The 22,891-nt window shown below is 30.9% G+C and overlaps 1 protein-coding gene across 5 annotated transcripts in view; it reads right to left on the reverse strand.

Annotated features, from left to right (window-relative positions):
- The window catches only part of LOC132726506 (ATP-binding cassette sub-family G member 1-like), a 77,491-nt gene that overhangs the window by 11,005 nt on the left and 43,595 nt on the right, over nt 1–22,891 (reverse strand). For 2 of the 5 annotated variants that reach the window (XM_060711829.1, XM_060711828.1), the window contains exons 2-10: nt 14,613–14,730; nt 13,929–14,118; nt 12,750–12,895; nt 9,069–9,192; nt 7,581–7,695; nt 6,363–6,480; nt 5,355–5,508; nt 4,854–4,913; nt 2,086–2,124 (exon numbers count right to left, since the gene is read on the reverse strand). In XM_060711829.1, coding sequence (XP_060567812.1) covers nt 2,086–2,124; nt 4,854–4,913; nt 5,355–5,508; nt 6,363–6,480; nt 7,581–7,695; nt 9,069–9,192; nt 12,750–12,895; nt 13,929–14,118; nt 14,613–14,730 — 1,064 coding nt within the window. The remainder of the gene's footprint in view (nt 1–2,085; nt 2,125–4,853; nt 4,914–5,354; nt 5,509–6,362; nt 6,481–7,580; nt 7,696–9,068; nt 9,193–12,749; nt 12,896–13,928; nt 14,119–14,612; nt 14,731–22,891) is intronic. The other 3 variants (XM_060711832.1, XM_060711831.1, XM_060711834.1) reach the window with 3 other exon arrangements.

Raw genomic sequence — 22,891 nt, forward strand, 5'->3', positions numbered from 1 at the left:
CATAATAAGTGTAACAGTTTAAATGTTTAATTTAAATTGATACACTCCCGACAAAACTGGACACTGCCTATTTCTCCATCCGTTACAATGACTTGTTTTTCAAACCAGCATATTAAAAATAGTTTTCAAACTTTTCATACTACACAAAAAGCAGAAGAAATATAATTATTTTTAAAGCAATTAAAAAAAGTTTATAAATTGTTTATCATTAATTAAAACAGAAAATGACTTAAGTCAGGCAAAAGCATTTGTCACACACTATTTTGGCTATCAAAATAAAAAAGTCATCAATACCAAATTGAAGAAAGAACATTGGTGTAACTCTCAAAACTAGAACTATCACTAAATGTGATTAATACCCCCGCAAGACTGCTTTGGAAATGAGGAAGTTACTAGTTACTAGTATCAAAATAGCTTGCAAAAGACTTGAAAGAGAGTTATGGTTGTGGGCAATTAAAGATTGTTGTGGTTCTTGTATGTTGCATTTCCTTTTAATGTGGTTGACTATACATGAAATTTTATTGAATTACTCTGTAATAAGTCCAGAAAGAGTTACGCTTCTTGAGCACTGCACTTCCCCTCATTGCACTTGACCATTGTATGAAGTTGCATTAAACATTAGTTTTTAAGTTATGCACCGAACAAGGAAAAAGAACAAAGGGTAATAACTCTACAAATACTGAAGATGGAGTTATGGTTATTGTACACTGCACTTCCTCTCATTGCCTTTTGCCATTGTATAAAGTTGTACTGAAATCTAACAACTAGTTTTCAAGTTATGCACTGGACAAAAAAAGTAACAAAGGGCAATAACTGTAATTTGTCCAAATAGAGTTATGGTTCTTGTGCACTGCACTTCATCTCACTGCCCTTGACCATTGTATGAAGTTTCAGTGAATTCCAACTATTAATTTTCAAGTTATGCACTGGACAATAAAAAGTAACAAAGGGCAAAAACTCTTAAATGAGTCAAGAAAGAGTTATGGTTTCTGTGCACTGCACTTCCTCTAAATGTGCTTGATCATTGTATGAAGTTGTATTGAATTCCAATTATTAGTCTTCAAGTTCTGCTCCGGACGAAAAAAAGCAATGGAAAAGTAACAAAGGGCAATAACTCTGTAATTACTTTAGATAGAGTTATGGTTCTTGTGCACTGCACTTCCTCTTATTGTGCTTGACCATTGTATGAAGTTGTTTTGAATTCCAACCAGTAGTTTTCAAGTTATGCTCCAGACAAGGAAAAGTAACAAAGGGCAATAACTCTGTAATTAGTCAAGATGGAGTTATGGTTCTTGTGCACTGCACTTCCTCTCAATGTGCTTGATCATTGTATGAAGTTATATTGAATTCCAACCATTAGTCTTCAAGTTATGGTCTGGACAAAAGAAAGCAATGGAAAAGTAACAAAGGGCAATAACTCTGTAATTACTTTAGATAGAGTTATGGTTCTTGTGCACTGCACTTCCCCTTATTGTGCTTGACCATTGTATGAAGTTGTTTTGAATTCCAACCAGTAGTTTTCAAGTTATGCTCCGGACAAGGAAAAGTAACAAAGGGCAATAACTCTGTAATTAGTCAAGATAGAGTTATGGTTCTTGTGCACTGCACTTCCTCTCAATGTGCTTGATCATTGTATGAAGTTGTATTGGATTCTAATCATTAGTCTTCAAGTTATGCTCCGGACAAGGAAAATGCAACCGACAGCTGGACCGACCGACCCACCAACCACCAAGTGACTTCTATTTACACCCCCAAACTTCGTTTCGGGGGTATAATAAGCATATAAGTCAAAACTAATAATTATCAAGTTTATAAAATAATATTACATTTTCATTGTATTTAGATGTAAAAAAAATCACTTCATGTATTTAACACCAATTTCTTTGGCATTAAAACATTACAGGATATAAATTAAAGAAAAAAATAAAAGCCCAGCTTCACATCACATAAATAAAACAAGTTCTCCACTGTAATTCATCAAATCGAAAAACTGCAAACCTAATTGTTTTTAAAACTAAAGAAAAAAAAAAGCAGGTGATAAGGAACCCAATGAGCACATGCACTATATACATGTAAAATACAAACCTCTGTCAATGAGGAATCACACTCCGTGTCAGTCGAGCACTGTTTCAATAAACATCAGCATTATTAATTACTTTAGAAATTATAAATCTACATCGTTAAAGCTAAAAAGTGGCCAAACTATCAGCATTAAGTTCCTTTACAAGTGCCAGTCAAACCTTCTAAAAGCATGTTAATCTAAATTCTTCTTTAATCCTTGTTTTACAAAAAAATAGAACTCACCATGTCTTCTGACAGTCCCTTAACACCTTTTGTGCTCCCTGACATTCCATTATACTACATTTTTTTTACAAGAATTCCTAACATTTTCTTAATATTTTATTTTCAAAACTCCCCAACATTCCATTATATTATATATCATTTACAAAAATTCCTAACATTCTCTTAATATTTTATTTTCAAAACTCCCTGACATTCCATTATATTAAATTTTTATTTACAAGAATTCCTAACATTCTCTTAATATGTTATTTTCAAAACTCCCCAACATTCCATTATATTATATTTTATTTACAAGAATTCCTAACATTCTCTTAATATTTTATTTTCATAACTCCCCAACATTCCATTATATTATATTTTATTTACAAGAATTCCTAACATTCTCTTAATATTTTATTTTCAAAACTCCCCAACATTGCATTATATTATATTTTATTTACAAGAATTCCTAACATTCTCTTAATATTTTATTTTCAAAACTCCCTGACATTCCATTATATTATATTTCATTTACAAAAATTCCTAACATTCTCTTAATATTTTATTTTCATAACTCCCCAACATTCCATTATATTATATTTTATTTACAAAAATTCCTAACATTCTCTTAATATTTTATTTTCAAAATTCCCTGACATTCCATTATATTATATATTTTATTTACAAGAATTCCTAACATTCTCTTTTTCAAAACTCCCCAACATTGCATTATATTATATTTTATTTACATGAATTCCTAACATTCTCTTAATATTTTATTTTCAAAACTCCCCAACATTCCATTTTATTATATTTTAATTACAAGAATTCCTAACATTCTCTTAATATTTTATTTTAAAAACTCCCCAACATTCAATTATATTATATTTTATTTACAAGAATTCCTAACATTCTCTTAATATTTTATTTTCAAAACTCCCCAACATTCCATTATATTATATTTTATTTACAAGAATTCCTAACATTCTCTTAATATCTTATTTTCAAAACTCCCCAACATTCCATTATATTATATTTTATTTACACAAATTCCTAACATTCTCTTAATATTTTATTTTCAAAACTCCCTGACATTCCATTATATTATATTTTATTTACAAGGCTCTCTTGTACTTAATTTGTCTTTAAGGAGCTCTGATATTCCTTTATACTTCAAATGACCTTCAAGACTCTGACATTCCATTATACAACATCCCTCTTAAATTCATCTTCCTCATATTTTATGTTCAAGGCTCTCTGACTTTTCTTTATAACATTCATAATTTCTTACAAATCTTTCTTTTTGTACCCCACATATAACACTAATACAACTTTCACACTTCAAAGCAAAAATACATTCAATTATCTTAGTGACATCATAATCTTATGAACTGCAAATTACTGTAACAGTAATCATAACTTTGTAACATAGCTCATGCATTAAATATCAAAGTTCAGTAAAGTGAACAGTTAAGTAAAACAAGGATGCAGTAACATATAACAGCCAGATACAGGAAAAAGATAATTGACAATTTATAAACAACAACTCATTCATGATCTCAAAGTAGTACCTAACAGTGACAAAAAACATACAAGTAACAAGCATAGTGACTAAAACTGCATGCAGATTTGTACTAGATAACTTTGTTAAGGCTGCCATTTAATCCGAGGGTATAACAAATTTAGTTAAATTTGCTGGTTTAAGTGAAGTTAGGCCAAAAATCAAAAAATACTTTAACAGGTTTAATTGTAATTCATAAATTCACCAGTTTTCTTTTCATTCAGAATAAGATTACTAACAATCTACTGCTTAAGATAAGATTAAGTTTCAAATGTGTAAATAAATCAATATTCTTGTGAAATTAATCTTTACTTAATATGACTTTTAAATTTGTTTCATTAGGAGTACATTACAAGATGATTCACTGGCATACATACAGGAACATTACAAACAATATGTTTCTTAAAACAGGCTTTTGGAAACAATAGTGTTTCTTCTAGGAACTATCAAATTCCTTATGGACAATACATTATGTTCCTTAAAGACAACACAAAATGTCCCTTATGGTTAATAGATAAGACATTTCTTATGGACAATAAAATAGCTTTCTTATGGACAACTGCTTATGATTAGCACAAAATGTTTCTGGGGACAATACAATATGCTTCTTAGAGACATTACAATATGTTCTTTATGAACAATACAATTTCCTTACTGACAATACCATATATACACACAATACAATATATTCCTTATGGACAATTCAATATGTTTCTAATGGACCATATGTTTCCTATGGGCAATATAGTATGTTTCTGCGAGACATCCTTATAGACAATACAATATGTATGGGCAATACAATATGTTTCTTATGGACATTACAATATGTACCTTATGGACATTACAATATGATTCTTATCAACAAAACAATATGTTTCTTTTGGATAATACAATATTTTCCTAATGGACATGGACAATACAATATGTTCCATATGGACATGACATTATGTATGGCAGCCCTGTTAAAACAACAAGAAAGCAATACTTCATGCTATAACACAATACAAACCGATGCTTGAGATTGGCTCCCAGGTGTCGTTGCAACACTTGAACTTTGCGACGCACTCTCCTGTTTCAAACACGTAGGATATTTCAAAACTCAACATATTTACATTAATAAAACTACCTTCTTAGTTTAAAGGTATTAATGACAATCTTTTAAATAAATGAAGCCTTGATTAAATGTGATGTCATGTATTATGTCTTATGTAATGTCTTAATTGATGTCATATGTTCACAAACTTGAGACATTATCCTTATAAACTAAATTTTATCTTAATTTGTTCATTTTAAGCTGTCTTTGACTGTTTTAAAGAAAAATCAATACAAATAAATATACCACTTTATTTTTTAAGAACTCGAAACTTGATTTTATTGGCATATCTACACTGTATAGTTCAGACACTTAAAAGTAGTTCCATCACCTGACTCAAAATATAGTTCCTTAAGAAAAAGTAGTTCCCTTAAACCTTACTACATGTTAAAGGAAGAAACTAGTTCCTATACTCACAGAATTTCTGTCTTGTTCATCTCTTATAAAGTCATCAGCTGGTAAATATGAGGCAGTGCCGTTGGTGACAGTAAGAAGTTGCGTACTTTCATTCGCATCTACTTGAATACAATTACTCAAATCACTGTCTGTGGATATACTTGTATTTGATGATCTGAATGAAGTTAGAAAATAAAAGTAAGACATTGTGACTGAAGAAACTCAAGGACTATAAAATTTGATTCTGTATTTATACTGTTTGTTTGGCAACGTGCCAACACAGTTTAGTTAGGCCATGTAGCACTGAAGGAAAGATCATTTTGGCTAACCTCAGGTGTCTCAAATTTTGAAGCAACACCAGGGGTCGAAACCACCACACCTGCTGGAGCTAGGAAATGCATAGACTCCAGTTACATTTTACAAAATGTGCAATTCAAGTATCACAAAAATATTTTTTTCATGGGTCGGGTCCTATCATTATATGTGTGTTTCATGTACTTTCTAGACTTGAATTTTAACAGTTTTGTGGATGTTGAAGGTCAACAAATTGCATCTGTAGATATAATCATCAAGTGTATTATCAGAGGTCATATGTAAGTAAACAGTTGTCAAATGAACAGTCTAAGTTTAGGAAAATAATATTAAGATATCCTTGTATTGAGAGATAGAATCTAAATAACTGTGTAAGAAGATATTTTTCCGCCAGTCGAAAAGATAGCAAATATAAAATTCCAGACATTTCGCATCAGGTAATATAAGCAAATCATGCAAGGGTAAAATTCGATGACAGGTTGGTTGATTTTCAGGCTAGAGGAAATCTTAGCTCTTTTCGCCAACTTAACCACTTATACAGTGCCACAAAGACAACACTATCAGAAGAAGATTTAGCAACATTTTAGTCATGATGTATGACTTTCCAATTAATTCCACTTGAAAACGAAGCTTCACAAGATGGCCCTGTAGGCATCTTTTAATAAGTCCTTTCCTACAACCACATAAGAGATAATGTTACTAAAATATATATTTTACCTCTTAGAGTTATTTGAAATTTCATTGACTATAAACTTGTCCAGGTTACCAGACCTGACAGAGTTTTTCAACATGTCAACATTTTCTTCTCCACTGTCACCAGCAGCTAGTTCCATTACTGTGAAAATAAATTAAAACATTTTACAGCTTCAGCTTTCATAACTTTAAGATTATAACCTATAATTTAAGATAACTCAAAAATATAAATATTAACAAACAATTAATTGAATATACAATTTTCATAGAGAGAAAAGTCTTTGAAAATGATAAAAGTAAACTGCTAACAGGCAATATTCTCAAACAAATATTAGTAATTCTGAGTCATCATCCTTCAAACCGGAAAACAATTAACTTTGAATATAGTGACAAGTTGTATTATTTTTTGTTTTTTTTTTAATCTAGAAATGGTTTTATATAAATGTAAATATACATAATTCCATAAGATTATATAGGTGGAGTAGTAAAATGTAAAAGATTTCGAATTTCTTCTCCTTTACTTCTTTGAATTCAAATTCTGGACAAAATTTTGTATTCTGCTATGTATATGCCTAACAAGCTTCAAAATTGTTTTTTTCTTCTAAAAAGCTTTTTTTATTTTTAATATTCTGTTACAGTTTTCGGAATGTATTCCTGAACCAACTTTTGCATTTTAGCCATTAAGCTACAGAGAACTATTACTATTTTGTATTGAATACAAAATACTACTTTATGCTTTGCTAATTTTCTGACAAATTATCTACCAATCTATGCTGCTTTCTTCAGGTGATAATAATCATTTAACATAACCTTACCCCACAAGTAAAACATTATAAAACACAGACTGGCATTTTCTTCAGGGAAAAATTCATATTAATTTTTTGTTTAAGTGTCTGACTAGTTATCCAAGGAGAGTTGACTGGGTGGGTTCAAACCCTGTCAGGGGCAAGCCATTGTGTCCTTGAGTAAGAAACTTAACTTTCATTGCTTAGTACTGGTTGGTTACAGGAACAGATTCGAGAGTGTTCCAATAAGCTTATAGCTTCCAACATAATTAAACTCAAATAAATTTGACAAATAAATTTGAATAAACTATATTATTTTCTAAGCATAGCATGCAATCCAGTCAGTTTCAAAAGTTTTCACTTTTTTTCTAAATTGACTAATTAAGTGCAAAAATTGTAACACAATGCCTTTGCCCAAGAAGACCAATACAAGCTAAATTAATGCCTTTTAACATACCATAATCAGCAGGGTTATTATATGGTGGACATTCTAGACCCATTGACTTTAAATAAGGCAGTAACTGTTTCACTCCACCTTTATACACACAATCCCCAGCTGCTAACATGTATAACTGAAAATAACAGTAATCAAATGTAACAAAGATAAAATGCTTATAAAAAGTATAACCTAGGCCAAGAAAAGGTTTATTATTACTTCCCCTTGCTGACAATAAGCATTTGCTCTGATTTTGATTTTCAAACTGTCTACTGCTAGTCAGTAAGCAATTCAATATCATGTAAACTCTTAGCCTGCTAACAGCAATAGATTTTACCCATGAGACCAGTGCAGACCAAAATTAGGGGACACATCATTCAGTGCCTTCTAACAATGGTCTGCACAACTTGCTATTCAGTCAATACATACTTTGAAATGTTTCCTAAAATGATTAATGGTTTTGTCCACATTGAAAGATGGACAAAGTCCATTTTAGGTATACAAGTATAGCATGATAAGGGTTAAAATTGTAAATGGGTGTACAGCTCTTGAATTTCGTTAAATACATAACTGATTTGTTTACTTACACATAAGAAGGGTAATATGAATTATAAAATCTATACATTAAACTGTCAAATCATCAATAAAGGATCGCAAGTAAAACAAATCATGTAACATATGCATGTGCATTTATCAGACTTTTTTCTTTCATCATTAATAATACATGTGTCCCCTAGCTTGATGGAAAACAAAACATTATAAACATATGATGTCCTTGCATGGCCATTATCTCATAAAATAAAACAAAGATGGTAACATCTTGTATAATGTAGCAACCACAATATCAGAAACATCAATGTTAAACTCCTGAAGCTTATTCATTAAACATTTACATACTGAACTTCAGACGCGTCCAGCTTTCATTATTAATTTTAGGTACCTCAAGATGAAAATTTGAAGTAAGCCAGCCAACATTTGAGAACATCATACATGGGCAGACTACACTGATGTGCAGTCCGGCCAGCCTCTATATTGCTTGCAAAGGCTTAAACACTTTCCATTCTAGCAGACTAATTTTTAAGGTTTCATATAAATGTGTTATTAGACATGAATTATACCTTTCAATTCAACACCAAACAATTGTTACACACTCAACCTATTTTAATTAAGTGTACTGAGAAAAATACTTTACGAAATAGAGCTGAAACTTTTTTTTCATGTACCACATCATTCTATAATACAATGAAAAGGTAACAGTCTTTCATCTGTTTTATTGTTTGTTAAAATTCAGATAAATTTAAGGTTTCTTAGGAGTCTAAAAGGTATTATAATATTATTTTAAGTTTGGAGTGTTCCATACATCAAAATACAATATTTTAGAGTAACTACTCAATATTAGTACCATGTTTTCTGAATATAAAAGGCATCATAGTATGTTTCAAGTCTACTTGATATCAAAATGCTCTTTCTATGTTAGAATTTCTAAAATATCAAAGTTGGACAACTTACATGGTCAAACATCATAAAAAGTTTTGCACTAGGTTGATGTATGGTACAGATGATAGACCTGCCTCCAGCTGCTAAATTCTTCAGTAGTGATATACACTGAAAACACGCTGAACTGTCTAATCCACTGAAAATATAGAAATCCTATGAGGATAAATTTCAATATAAATAAATAATGAGCATAACAGGAACTTGTTCAGAGTGGTTTAACTATTACATAATCAAAAATAGAATAACGAAATGCCTAAAGGATGCCCAAAACCACACAAATGAAAATGTTGCAGTCAGTCTGCTTAGAACTTGTTAATTGACAGTTGTGCCCTCAACATCTTGTAGAACCCTCTTCAGCAGAAAATTATCATCTAAATATGTAATGGTAAAATTTTATATTTAGAGAGACCAAAAGATGTGTTCGTATTGTGATGATCAAGGAGCCTTCAATGTGACATGTTTGGGCCATTCCATGAAAAGCTGCATGTGGTCCCCAAGTATTAGAATGCTTGTTGTCTTTGAATCTCATTCAAGACGATTATATTAAAAAACATTCACTTAAATGGACCATCTAGATATTTATACAATATCAAAACCCAATTTTTATGTGACATTTAAAAAAGACAAATAAAAATCAATAACATATGTTTGTGAAATATTGTAGGCTGACCTCAGCATTGAGGAGAGGTCATCTACAGGTCATGACCAACCTCCACCTAACATATCTAAGGACTGATGACAAAAGTATTCCCTTTTGACTGATTGAATGAGGCTTAAGTGCGAAGCCCAAACTAAGAAAGGACAAAAACCTTTGCTAAAGTTAAACTAAAACTATGCACTTTATTAATTAAAAATATTGGCCTATTACATATCATTTATTTCTAGTATAGGGTCTCAAATGTGTTCAGGCATGTAGATGAAGTAGAAATAAATGTGCCTTAAAGAAAGGGTTACAATCGCCAAAAAAATTCCCTTCTATAAATACAATGCAGCAGGTGTCTAAAGTATAAAACTTGTCTCGAGCAGTAAATGTTGCGCTACATGCCCATCAAACATGGATTTTATATGTTTAAATCTAAATCGAGTCAACGCCATCATTTCTAAATATAAATACCAGTACTGGAGAGTGTATAGCAATAATTACTACTTAAACTTGCTATTGTCACAATAAATTCGAAATAATCTGGGTTTTTTCACTGCAGATCCCACAATTCATAAATGATTATGTGATATTTTTTCTGTAATAAGATTTTCAAATCTAATTATGCATTATATTCCTGTTGCCAGATTTAACAGACCAGTTTTAATAGGCCTGTTGTATGCTTTATAAGCAGTATTAATAAGTTTCTATAAATAACTATTACAGAGGTAAAACATGCTGGATGCGTGAATAGAAATAGGCCTTAATGGGTGGTACAATTAATCACTGGCAGATGGTGGTTGCTATATTTATATTCCTCACGTTTTGGTCAATTAACCATCATTTAAAGTAAGGACATCTGTATTTATAAACTTTTCAATTTCACAGTATTATGACAAATGAGGGTTGCTTTTAAAAAGAAAATAACCTTTTCACTGTAATGGATTAGTCTGGTTTTGAATGAGAAGGAACACTCCATTTTCAAAATAAGGGATGTCAGTATTTAAATACTAAAATTAAGCAGCTGTACAGACTATATGGAGTCTTCTCAGGTTGCTTAAGAATAATATAACTCACTGTACCTCCAAATTTTAATGTTTTATAGTTGTATATACATCATTTTCATAGATGTGCAGTAACACGTTAACTCCTATTAAATTCAATAGGAGTTAAATTGTTACTGCACTAAGATGACAAAATCTACATTAAAATCTGCATATTCATTAATGCCTAAATTATTTGATAGTGTCTACACTAAACTGTTACAAAATCAATTTATGTGAAAACTTAAAATTTTCTGGGGCGTGTTTGTTTGTTTGTTTTTTTTCTTTTCATCTAAATGAGAAAATTTTGCTTTAAAATAAGCCTCTACACAAATGTATATACTGCTCAAATTATATATGCACATTGATGTTTTAAGATGTCTATCTGAATCAATTAAGTGCTTGTTGCATGTTGAAGGATTTATATTACGTCAGTATGCACTAAGCAAATAATAAGTGGCAAGTGATATTTAAAAGGCTGATGCACGATAACAGTACATGTTATTTTGCTAAATGGTGCAATAATCTTGGGCTTATATTTATTAAGTTAAAGTCTGGATCAGAGCCGCAAGTTTTCCTTTTGGGTTTCTTATTATTTTTTTAGTTTATACTAATTTATATTAGTTTGATTGTGTTGGAAGCTATAAAGTTTATTGAAACACTCTCGAATCCGTTCCTGGAACCACCCAGTAGTAAGTAATGAGTGTTAAGTTTCGTGCTCACAGAAGCAACAGCCTGCTTCAGATGGAGTTTGAACACATGCGGCCAGCACATTAGTCTGAGTACAGTGTAACTTCCGAATTCCGGAACTTCTGAAATCCGGAAACTTCTAAAAACCGAACAATTTTTTCGGTCCCGATTTTTTTCCTTCTATTTTCTATTAATATAATACTTCTGAATTCCGGAACTTCTAAATTGTGAATTCCGGACGATATTTTCGTAAAATTAGAGTCAAATCAATGCAATTTTACCTCCAAAAACCGGAAGTATCCAAAGGTGTGAAATACATTGTAAACCCTGCAGGAAGATTTAATCTCCCTATCGATTGTTTACTAATTAGCGGTGATCGTGTAATTTGACACGCGTTAAAATCACAAACTGTGAGATGGTATGTTTGAAGTGATGGGGTTAATCAAAGTAATTTACGGCGGTCAGTTAATTTGAAGTGTTAGCGGATTAAATGACAATTAATTGGACAATGTATGCATCAAACGTCTTAAGGGATTTTATTGCATTTGATGTGATAATTAATTAACTAGCATCGGACGATATGTAAGTTTTACCGTAACAATAATTCTACCAACTGATAGAAATTCAAAAGCATTTGCAGGTAAGATAAAAATGTATTCTTTTCATTCACATCTTTATCTAGATTAAAAGGCTATTATATATGATATTACAGTAATGGCCACATCTTCCTTGACATTTAGTGATATTAAGTGGCTTAGTCTTGTCCACATTATCATAAACCTCTGAATTCCGGAAACCTCTGAAATCCGAACTTTTTGACAAGTCCCATGGGTGTTCGGTTTTCGGAAGTTACACTGTATTAGTCTGACACGTTAACCACTTGGCCATGCGGCCATTGATTTTTTTTTTTATCTGTATTCAGCCTCTTTAACTCTAATATATACTATATTATGTAGGTTTTACTCTTCTTTTCTCATTAAATAAGCTAAATATAACTACTGTCCTATAGTTTTTAATATTTCATTTTACTACATGTACCTTATTGTTTGAAATTATTTTTTGTCCAATAGGTCTGCAGTATTTCAAATTAATGGTAACACATTTACTTTGGTATAAACAGTCCTGTTTATTAAAATAATTTAAAACACTAAGCTGGTTAAAATTTATTAGTACGTACTTACAAAATTAAATTGGTCACGCGGCTGTGCCACACCTGACCAATTTAATTTTGTAAATACATACAAATAAACTTCAACCTATACTTAGTATGTAATTTCATGAGGAATTAAATAGGAGGATTATTTAATCAACATTACATACCTTGTTGGTTCATCAAAGAACATTATAGGTGGGTTATTGACCATCTCGAGGGCAATGGACAATCGTTTTCTTTGACCTCCAGACAGATTACTCGCCCTTGTCTTCTTATGTTCCGACAGTCCTAGAGTCTCCAATATGTCATGTACCTGAAATATACAGTATTTGTGATAGGCATATTTTTTATAAACATGTATTAACACTAATGACTCTATTATGAAAAAAAAAAATCAAATTTCTTTGCATTCTTAACCTGCTGCATTTTATAAAAAAATTAAACATGTCCAGCTTTGAAACTGGCATTATCCATTATAAGTTTGGGGGATCCATTGTAAGTTTAAGGATTTTTTTTTTGTTGGAATAATTCATAATTAACCCTTACCCCACTAAATTTCTTCAATGAACTTGTCCATAATTCAATCTGAACTAAACCATTCATCACTTGGGGAAAATTTCACAATATTATACTGTCTGAATAGCAAACAGTGCAGGTCAAGAGATTAGAAGGAACTAGATGTGCTGACTGAAATTGGTCTGCACTGGTTCGCATGGGTAGAATATGTTGTTGCTGGCAGGTTAATGATTAATCTGAACAGCCATCAGTTGTGAGTCTGGTAAAAAGTGCACAGATAAATTGATTGGCCTGGATTTAGAACAGTGGCACAGATCTCATATTTATCTTCTTCAGCACTGTAAAGGTAAATTTTGTGTTTTCATGAGAATGGTATGTGCACAATAATCATGTTATTCACAGTAGATAACATTTGAGCTATGTATCTCAAAGACTAAGCAACACTTTGAAAATACAGGAAGCAAATGCCGTCTGCTGGTACAGAATAAAAAGTTTGGCAGGAGATGTAACTTTTTAAGATTGTAAAGCAGCTCTGCAAAGTTTAAGCTATATGATAGCCAAATATTTGAATCTGTAACAACAGCCAGGGTTTGAATCTTCTTCTTGCATATTACAAATTAATTCATACTCACTGTACTTTTAAGACATTATGACAAACTAATAAATTCTATTTATCATATAGTGATATATAAATTTATTTAATATGGCTAAACCATGACATCTAATTCATGGAACTGGTACTTAAAGCCAAAGGATTGATCATTACTGTTATACAGTGTTTGATATGGATCTGCCTACATTAGAAATTGACAAAATATACCAAGACTAACCTCTTTTTCTTTATCTGCTTGTGGCATGCTCTCTTCAAGTTTCAGATTGGCTGAGCACATCATAGCTTCCTCTACGGACAAATGTGGCAGTAAATGGTCATCTTGCATAATATAACATGAGTATTTTCTAAATGTTCTCAAATTTCTCGGTTTACCCCTCACCAAAATGTCACCCTCTACTCCAGATATTCTATAATAAAAAATAAATTATCTTTGTATATATTTTTACAAGGTAAGCATCATAAACATAAATGTAGAAGCATAATTATAGTACAGAATCTTTGAATCTTAAACTTTACTCTATCAAAATAAAACAAATGACTAACAAAGTGACCTTTCAAACCATGGCTTTTTGGTCCATTTCAAAGGCATCAAATCTAGATGCCTTATGTGATATTTTTCATGTATATATATTTTCTTAATTTTTGCACTTTTTGTTCTCAAGTCTATTATAGATTCAACTATTAGTATACAGTGATTTTCACCTATAAATGGCCTCTACCCAATTTAAACTATCTTTAAAATCATGCAGTTTTCCCAAAAATCTGAACTTACATCAACTTTTTTACTTCAAAAATTAGCAATTTAAGTGATAATTTTTCCCAAAATCAATAGGCTAAAGCCTCTTCCCATTTAAGTGAGAAAAAACACTGATAAACATAGAAAATCATGTTTTTTATTCACCTGTAACCAGCCAGAATATTCATAAGGGAACTCTTGCCGGCCCCTGACGGCCCCATAATTGCTGTCAACTCCCCGCATTTGAAACGCCCAGATATAGTCTTGAGTATTTCTTTCTGACCTGAAAATAGAAGAAATATTACAATAAAAAACTTTTTAAGGAAATTTCAGCCGAAGCAATATAAATGATCATATAATCTTCATTCTGACCTGAAAATAGAAGATTTAGAAATATTACAATAAAAGAATTTTTAAGGAAATTTCAGCCAAAGCAATATAAATGATCATATAGACTTATGTCAAAGGGATTCTCTGATATATTCAAAACAATATCTGTGGTCTATCTGGAAAATTAATACATTTTGTATACATGTGCAAAAGATATTGATTTTCATACTGTAACATTATGCCTTTTTTTACAATTTAAGAGGTTGAGACACCTGGGTCCAAGGAGAGGCAAAAATTACATGATAGAGGGGGAAAAATGAGAGAAAATACTTTGGTTCTGACAGTCTGCGAATTAAATGCATGCCTGCAATAGTCCATGGAAAGTAGATTCTAAACTATCTTAACTGGCCTGTGAAAAATTAGCAATCAATCACCTTGGGGTTCAGGTTCCGAAAAAAAGGGCCAAATTTTGCAAAACAATCAGTTATAAAATCACAACATGTACATATATCATATTAAGCACATAACAATGGTCTATAAATGTAATCATCATTTTGTCTAGAGCATTAGGAAGGTTATTATATAATGCTGTCACCTGTCACATACAGGACAAATGAGCTGACTATAATAATGCAACTGTCATAAACTGTGATGAGTCTTTGTTCACTTTTTGTTATATAAACAGTATTATTTATTCTCATAAGGCAACAGACTCATTTCCAAGCAGGATATTGACGTTTAGTAATAATTATAATATCTTAAAAGTTACAAAACAACTATGTATTGTTTAAAAGTTAATTGTTGTTGTTTTTTTGTTTTTTTATTCAGACACAACACTAGAAAAAGTTACATGCAGTTGTTATATTTATATGTAGTTAAAATTTGTCCTATATTTTGACTAATACACTATATATATACAAGTAGTTAAAAAGATTTATCTAAATTTTGTCTCACTCTTCCCCTTGGTGCATGTACATCGCCAAGAGGCACAGGGAAACGGCAGACGTTTTCATAAACTTGGGATGGCGAAAAATAAACAAAGACCAGACCTTGTAACTGCAGACCAGCTGCTAATGTCGGCGGACTGTCAGAAGCCTAAAGGAGTGGCCCTACAATGAAGGAACAGTGCTAGGGTGTGTTAACCCCTAGAACAAAGTGACGGCTTTAAAGGCAGCCCCTTTCCTCGGCATCAACAGCCCTATCAGGGCTACCTGTGACCTACTTTCAGCTCAAAATTCATATCTTTGTCTAATACTCCATGGACATTGCATGCAAATAAATTATCACCACTTAATGTTTAAAAATTAACCCTTTAAGGGCATGACTTCTGCATTTTGTACCTTAACCAGCAAATGTGCCCTCATTAACATTAAGCAATATATTACATAGACTATATATATGTTCAAGTATATGATCAATATCTGATAAACTAATGGATTACATGTCACTAATTAACCTTTAATTGAAATGTGTCATCTTTATAACATTAAATTGATAAGGTCACTGTATTTTCTATACAACTGTATTCACACACTCAGATATTAATCTAATAAGGTATAGCTGTACACATACAACTGTACACACTTGGATTATAACAGTTCTTGCAAATCAAAAACATACTACATTTTGTGCAAAGTTTTAAATGTTTTATATAATTAATTATGTTTTAAAAACTTGAAACTTAACTATGACATTTATGCATTAAAAAAAACAGCAATTGATGCACAGACAATAAAAATGAAATGGGGCTTTTAAAATGAAAAGATTGTATATGCACATGATTGTATGTAAAAGAGATAATTAATGAAATATACATTTGTACTCAGAATTAAAATCCCCTTCTGTTTTCTTTTCAGCCTGGTTTGAGGTGAAGTGTTTATAAACAATTTCCTCTTGTTTTGTTTGTTTCTCTTGGAGGGGGAGGGGAGGGGGGGAGGGGTAATTATTCACAAGTCAATTAAATAATTATTTTGTAAAAACATAGTGAGCAAAATTGATTTAAAATAATTGATCCAGACCTAAATCTGGAAAAAATAAAATATTTCCAGTACAAACAATTAGCCTTTTAATGTATATCAATATATAATTATCAATACAAACAATTACCAACAGTCTAAAGCCTGGTGGCTAATCATTTTGCCGAGTACCATGCCGGGTTAAAGGTCATGGTTAAGAATAGATTTTATCATTACAAAATGGCCTCATCCTATCATCAGGTGATATATTGATGTCACTAGTTTGTCCTACATCAAAACTGGGGCTTGACCTATTATCTACTGATAATAAAGTTATCATTTTACATGTCAATTATCTTGGAGATTAGCAATTATCTCCTATTTGATTACATATCTTATGTTTACACAAGTATGTGACACCTTATTTGATCCTTTAGAGTACACCCAAGGTTTCTTAATTTTTATTTATTTATTTCCTTCACCAGTTAACTGCATAGTGTAATGTTATATTATAATATTACAACAAAATATAATATTTCAACCTTATTTCTTAGTACAATTATAATATTAAGACCATAATTTTGACACTGAAAATAATGAAATTTTGAGGAAAGAAAAGAAGAAAATAAATTCTTTAACAATTTGTTTGAAATAAACTAATAGTTTAAAAATATCATTCTTTCCTTTTAAACACTATCACAGTTTTTGTTATTTTTCTTTTTTGTTTTTGTTTTTGTTTTTTTTTGTTGGAGGTGGTGGTGGTGTGTTTTTTTTGTTGGGTTTAAGTGGTTATATTATCACTTTTCCAGCTTAACTGATAGAGGATGACCTCAGGTGCCCCTCTGGGACCCTTTGTGTATGGTTGACCTCAGGTGCCCTCTGTAATTATTACCTCAGGTACAAACAGGCACCAGAGTATAGAACCAGCCACCTCCCATGTCATGCTAGCTAAATAGCTTGGTAGCATTAAAGAAACAAAAGTCCCTGAAGCCAATCTGACCTAACAGCAGCGAAGGGCAAGTGTTTTAAAGTGTGGGACCTAAATCACTCATTACTAGAGGTCCCATGGCTTTTATCAATTTTAGAAGACTGTAAATTGTCTATTCTAGAAAGACAAAAATTGCATATATCCACAGTATTATCCTCCACAAAGAATTTCCATGTTGTATGAATTCCAGTGGATAAAGGAAATGCTGTTCTTTTTATTCTGACAGCCTAATTTTTAACAAACACAGTAGTCATGTGAGTCTAAATTTATTCTTAAGTAACTGCAGTGACAAATTGTTCCATAATAAAAATAGTTGTTCAGTTTAATGTAGCAAGGAAATGAGACAGGTCTCTATAGCACAAGGAAAAGAACAACATAATTATAAAGCTACAGATATCTTGTTGAAAAAAAAGTGCTTTTATTTTAATTTATTGAATATCTTAATACTTTACGTTGCATTGAGATACAATTATAACAGTAACAATAGTTCAGGGACAGAGTTGTTCTCCCACTTAAAGCATTCAATTATACAATTATTTCAATTATCTCTCTTCAATTATACAATTATTTCAATTATCTCCCTTTCCTTTACAAAAGGGTTAAACAAAGACTTCCAAGAATGGAGATCAGTAATAAATTTGACGATATAAACATATTGACTTAGTAATGAAATATTTATGAAGTATGAAATATTCTAGTATTTGCACACACTCCAATGTCAATATGATTATTGATAAAATATGACATGAAGAATATTTACTATCAGATGCCACTTTTCCGATAAAAACCACAATATTTTCTCAAAAAGTACAGTATGATACCTTTTAAACAAAAGTAATATGATAGCGAATTTATATTCAATTTGACAAAAAATAGTACTTGATTAAGCAATGTTTGATTTTAGCAACAACTTTAACTTAAATGCCCGAACATTTTTTCTCTATATCTTTAATGTGTTAACCAACTTACCCTCTATAATGACTGGCCATTATAAGGTTTGGCTGGTGCATAAACTTAATAATTATTAAGTGGTTCTTAGCAACACAGTGCCCCTAAATGCCTAGAAATAATGATTGTATACATGCAGCAAACAGAATGTATCATTATTAGTCTCATTACCATTTTATTAAAGAGTAAAATTAATGGTATTGATAAGTGAAAACCCATGAAAAAAAACAGTACAAGTAACATTGCAGGTTCCTGTGATTAAACTTCATTTTCAAAATAAGAAAAAAAATTCTATTTACTTCCGTTTATTTTCAGATAACAACATAATTTATTCTTGTTTTCATTGATTTTACAGATCCGATTACAAGAAAAAACATAAATTTCGGAGAAAAATCAAGATAATATTATCCTACCTCGTGTACCTGTTTTCCTGAATGTAACAAAACATCAAGTTATAAATGAATAAACAAGCATAAATAAAATAAAATTCTGTGAAAGTTTACAATGTTTAAATTTCCTGAAACATATTCTATGAAAATGTTAAGAGAAAAAAAGTCTAATAAATCTATTACTATGCCAAGTCATGACGATGATGATATAATTACAATGTACCATACAGTATTATTACATTAAAATTTTAATATTGCAGAACATTTACTTCATAAGAAAACCAAGCAGCCCTTTTTTAACACTATAATAGCCAGTTCAGGCAGCAAATTTGACTAAACTCATTATTCTGTTGGATCAATTTTGATATTTTAGATAAAAAAAACCCAAAGTTTTAAAACTCTCAACATTAACAATTCATCTTTCCAGCTTTACTGCCAATACTGGTAGAGGAACCTGACTTCAGGTTGCCCTCTGGTACAGAGGGCACCAGTAGCAAAACAACCGTCCATTTAAAAGCTTGCTCAAAAGATTTGAACCCACAGCAGCACAGTTATATTTGTAAGATCTGTTCAGTTCTAATTCATTGACCTCTCAGCCATGGAGTCTCTTTGTTTGTTTGTGTTCAGAGAGTTAATTAGTTAAAAGATGACAAAGTACATATTGAATGATAAGTATATATGACAAGTATATATTACAATTATTAATAAGAATACATGGGAATATATCAACTAAGGATAAGTACCACTTCAACTATAGGGAAGGTTTCAGCACTCTATTGACATTTATATATTACTCATGACTTGATTGATAATAAATAAAATATATAAAATGTAAATTATTATTTTGATTTAAGGAAAGATAAATCTTTCAGTATTCTAACCATTTCCATATGGCTGCATGATTGAGTGATATTAATAAATCTGTAACCCATTGCCATCCATCAATGTGCATGACTCTTCACTATTTGCTATTTTTATATTTAATGTTGACCAGAGCTGTGTGAGTACTCTACTCTGTAAAACTTGGTACCAAATAGCAGTAAGACGGTGAAGTCACCTTGTATTAGAAATAATTACATACATCATATTATTAGTGCCCCTTTTGATCATTTGTTTCTTTTTTACCTATAATTACATACATAATATTATTAGTGCCCCTTTTGATCATTTTTTTTCTTTTTTACCTAATACAGAAAGAACAATACATTCAACATGTAAACCCTTAAACTTAAAAATTTTACACCTTAACTTTCAAATTTTACAATTTTATTTATATTTAATTGTGATTTTGAAACAGGATATTGATTTTGAAATTATTTCTTATTGAAAAGAATCATTATTAATTTTTTCTGAAAACTCCCCCACACAGAGTTTTTATAACCTTTTAAAAAGTACTGGCATTTAAATTTTGGGAAATTATAGTGAATGAATGGGCATAGATATACTGTGGAAAAAATTTAAACCAATATTTAAAGTAAATCACCCTTGACCAATGTCTGTAAGTAGAATGGTTTAAATTCCCTTTATATTAAATATGAGTTACTTCAGAATTGCACCTTTAGCTTATATAACCATTTAAGGTAAGACAGTGATTAGGGCATATCGTGTAATGTTACTACTGGCACAATCCCTTTGTAGATTAACCGACAAATGGCGTTCTTTCTATTGAATGACAATAAAATCTTAACAAAAGGTTTACCTTAATGAGGTCAAAATATGTGCAATTTTAACACTTTGACGTGAATACCAATATATTGCCCCTAAGTGACAATACATGATTTCTTTCAGCCAATTATGTACTGTAGAGCTGACTGCGATTGATCTGATTTATAATTTTCATACAGCTTCAAACTTTATAGAAAATTATGGTCAAAAAGAATATTTTCTAATTCAAAAGATGATTAATTTTATTTTCATCAATTATAAAAAAAGTTATTAGTTCTGACCAGTCCCATGTCATTATGCTTCACTTTTCTCGGTGCTAGACAGGAAAGCTGAAAAAGGTGTCAAAACATTGCATATATTTATTTATGCTTGACATTCTCAGTGTCTGGTGTATTAATAATAAAATGAGTGTTAATGGGGATAAGTCAAATGTAGTTCATTTTAGAACAAATAGTTGTGTCTTAACAAATCATGTTTTTAGCATAGGTTCGACAATGATATCTGTTGCACATAGTTATAAGTATCTTGGTGTTATTTTAAATGAATTTTTGAATTTTGCTGAAATTGCTAAGAATGTAGCTCTCTCTGCAGGAAGAGCACTTGGTCTTATTATTTCCAAATGTAAAACTTTTGGTGGCTTTCAGTTCTCTACCTTTACTAAACTTTATGATTCCATTGTCAGGCCTGTCATTAGCTATGCAGCCCCGATATGGGGAGATAAGTCATACTCGTGTATAAATGCTATTCATAATAGGGCAATGCGTTATTTTCTAGGGGTAGGTAAATACACCCCAAATTCAGCAGTCCTAGGTGAGATGGGCTGGAAGCCACTGATAGTTCAGCAATGGGGCGCTGTTATACGACAACACTGTAGAATGTTAAATATGCATGATTCAAGATTGAATAAAAAAGTCTTTAATTTTCGAATTACAGAAATGTTACAGAGTATTAATTTTGAAGACCAGATTTATTTTAACACAAATCAAGTGAATACTAAAGCAATTGTAACAAAAATTGAGGAAAAAATTTTTGATGTAGAAGTTAATAAATGGAAACAATCATTAGAGCGTGTGTCATCTATATCAGGAAATGGTAGAAATAAGCTAAGAACATATAGAATGTTCAAGAATGTTTTTGAAACTGAAACTTATGTAAAACAACATTTGCCTTTTCATTATCGAAGAGCTATGGCATTATTTAGATGCGGTGTTGCACCGATAAGATTGGAAACGGGGAGGTATGAAAATCTGTCAATACATGAAAGAACTTGTTTTAACTGTACTGATACTGTAGAAGATGAGATACATGTTATGTTACACTGTCCACTCTATTTACAATTCAGGGAAGACCTATTTGAAACTGCGAGAACAATTGTTAATAATTTTGACAACTTATCTGATGTGGAGAAAATGCATAACGTTTTTGTTAATCCATTTTTGACAAAGTTTACAGCCAAAGCATGCTTTAATATTTTAAAACATAGACGTCTTTTACTTTATTGTAGGTAACTATTTCTCTTATTAAGTAGGTATTTAAGATAGAGTGTTGTGAATCTTACAGATTGAATTTATTTTATTATTATACATTTTAGTATTTTATTTCTCTTAACTTTCATCAGAATTGTTATACATCAGACTAGTGAATTGTTTTATATATAGACTTTTAGACACATTAGTAGGAATATGAAATATAGATAGATTCACAGCATTCCCAATTCATTTATTATAAGTGTGTATAGTATATAATCATATAAGTATGTAAATATGATCTTTTATTATATTTACCTATAGATGTAAGCTTTGCTTACACGTCTCTTATAATTCTATATTGAATGGCATATGTACTTTTACCAGTTTTATTCATTTTTATTGTGATATATGTGTTGTACATGTGATGAGACGTAAATAAACTATTTGAATTGAATTGAATTGAATTGGATTATCTACCCCTTTGATATGTCATCATATTTTGACAGTAAACATAACTGTATACCAAGTTTGAAGTGAATATCTTTGTCATTTTGATCATATAAATTTCTTAGAGAATGGTCTATGACTAAAAGCTTAATCAACACAGATGCCACATTTTTCTTCAGGGAACTAGAGCTAAAATAATTTACTGTCATAGAATAAAATACTTATTCTGGCACCAACAAATGGAGAGTATGTT

Source organism: Ruditapes philippinarum, unplaced genomic scaffold (genome assembly GCF_026571515.1).
Source record: "Ruditapes philippinarum isolate M1 unplaced genomic scaffold, ASM2657151v2 ctg1045_1_1_1_1, whole genome shotgun sequence".
NCBI lineage: Eukaryota > Metazoa > Mollusca > Bivalvia > Venerida > Veneridae > Ruditapes > Ruditapes philippinarum.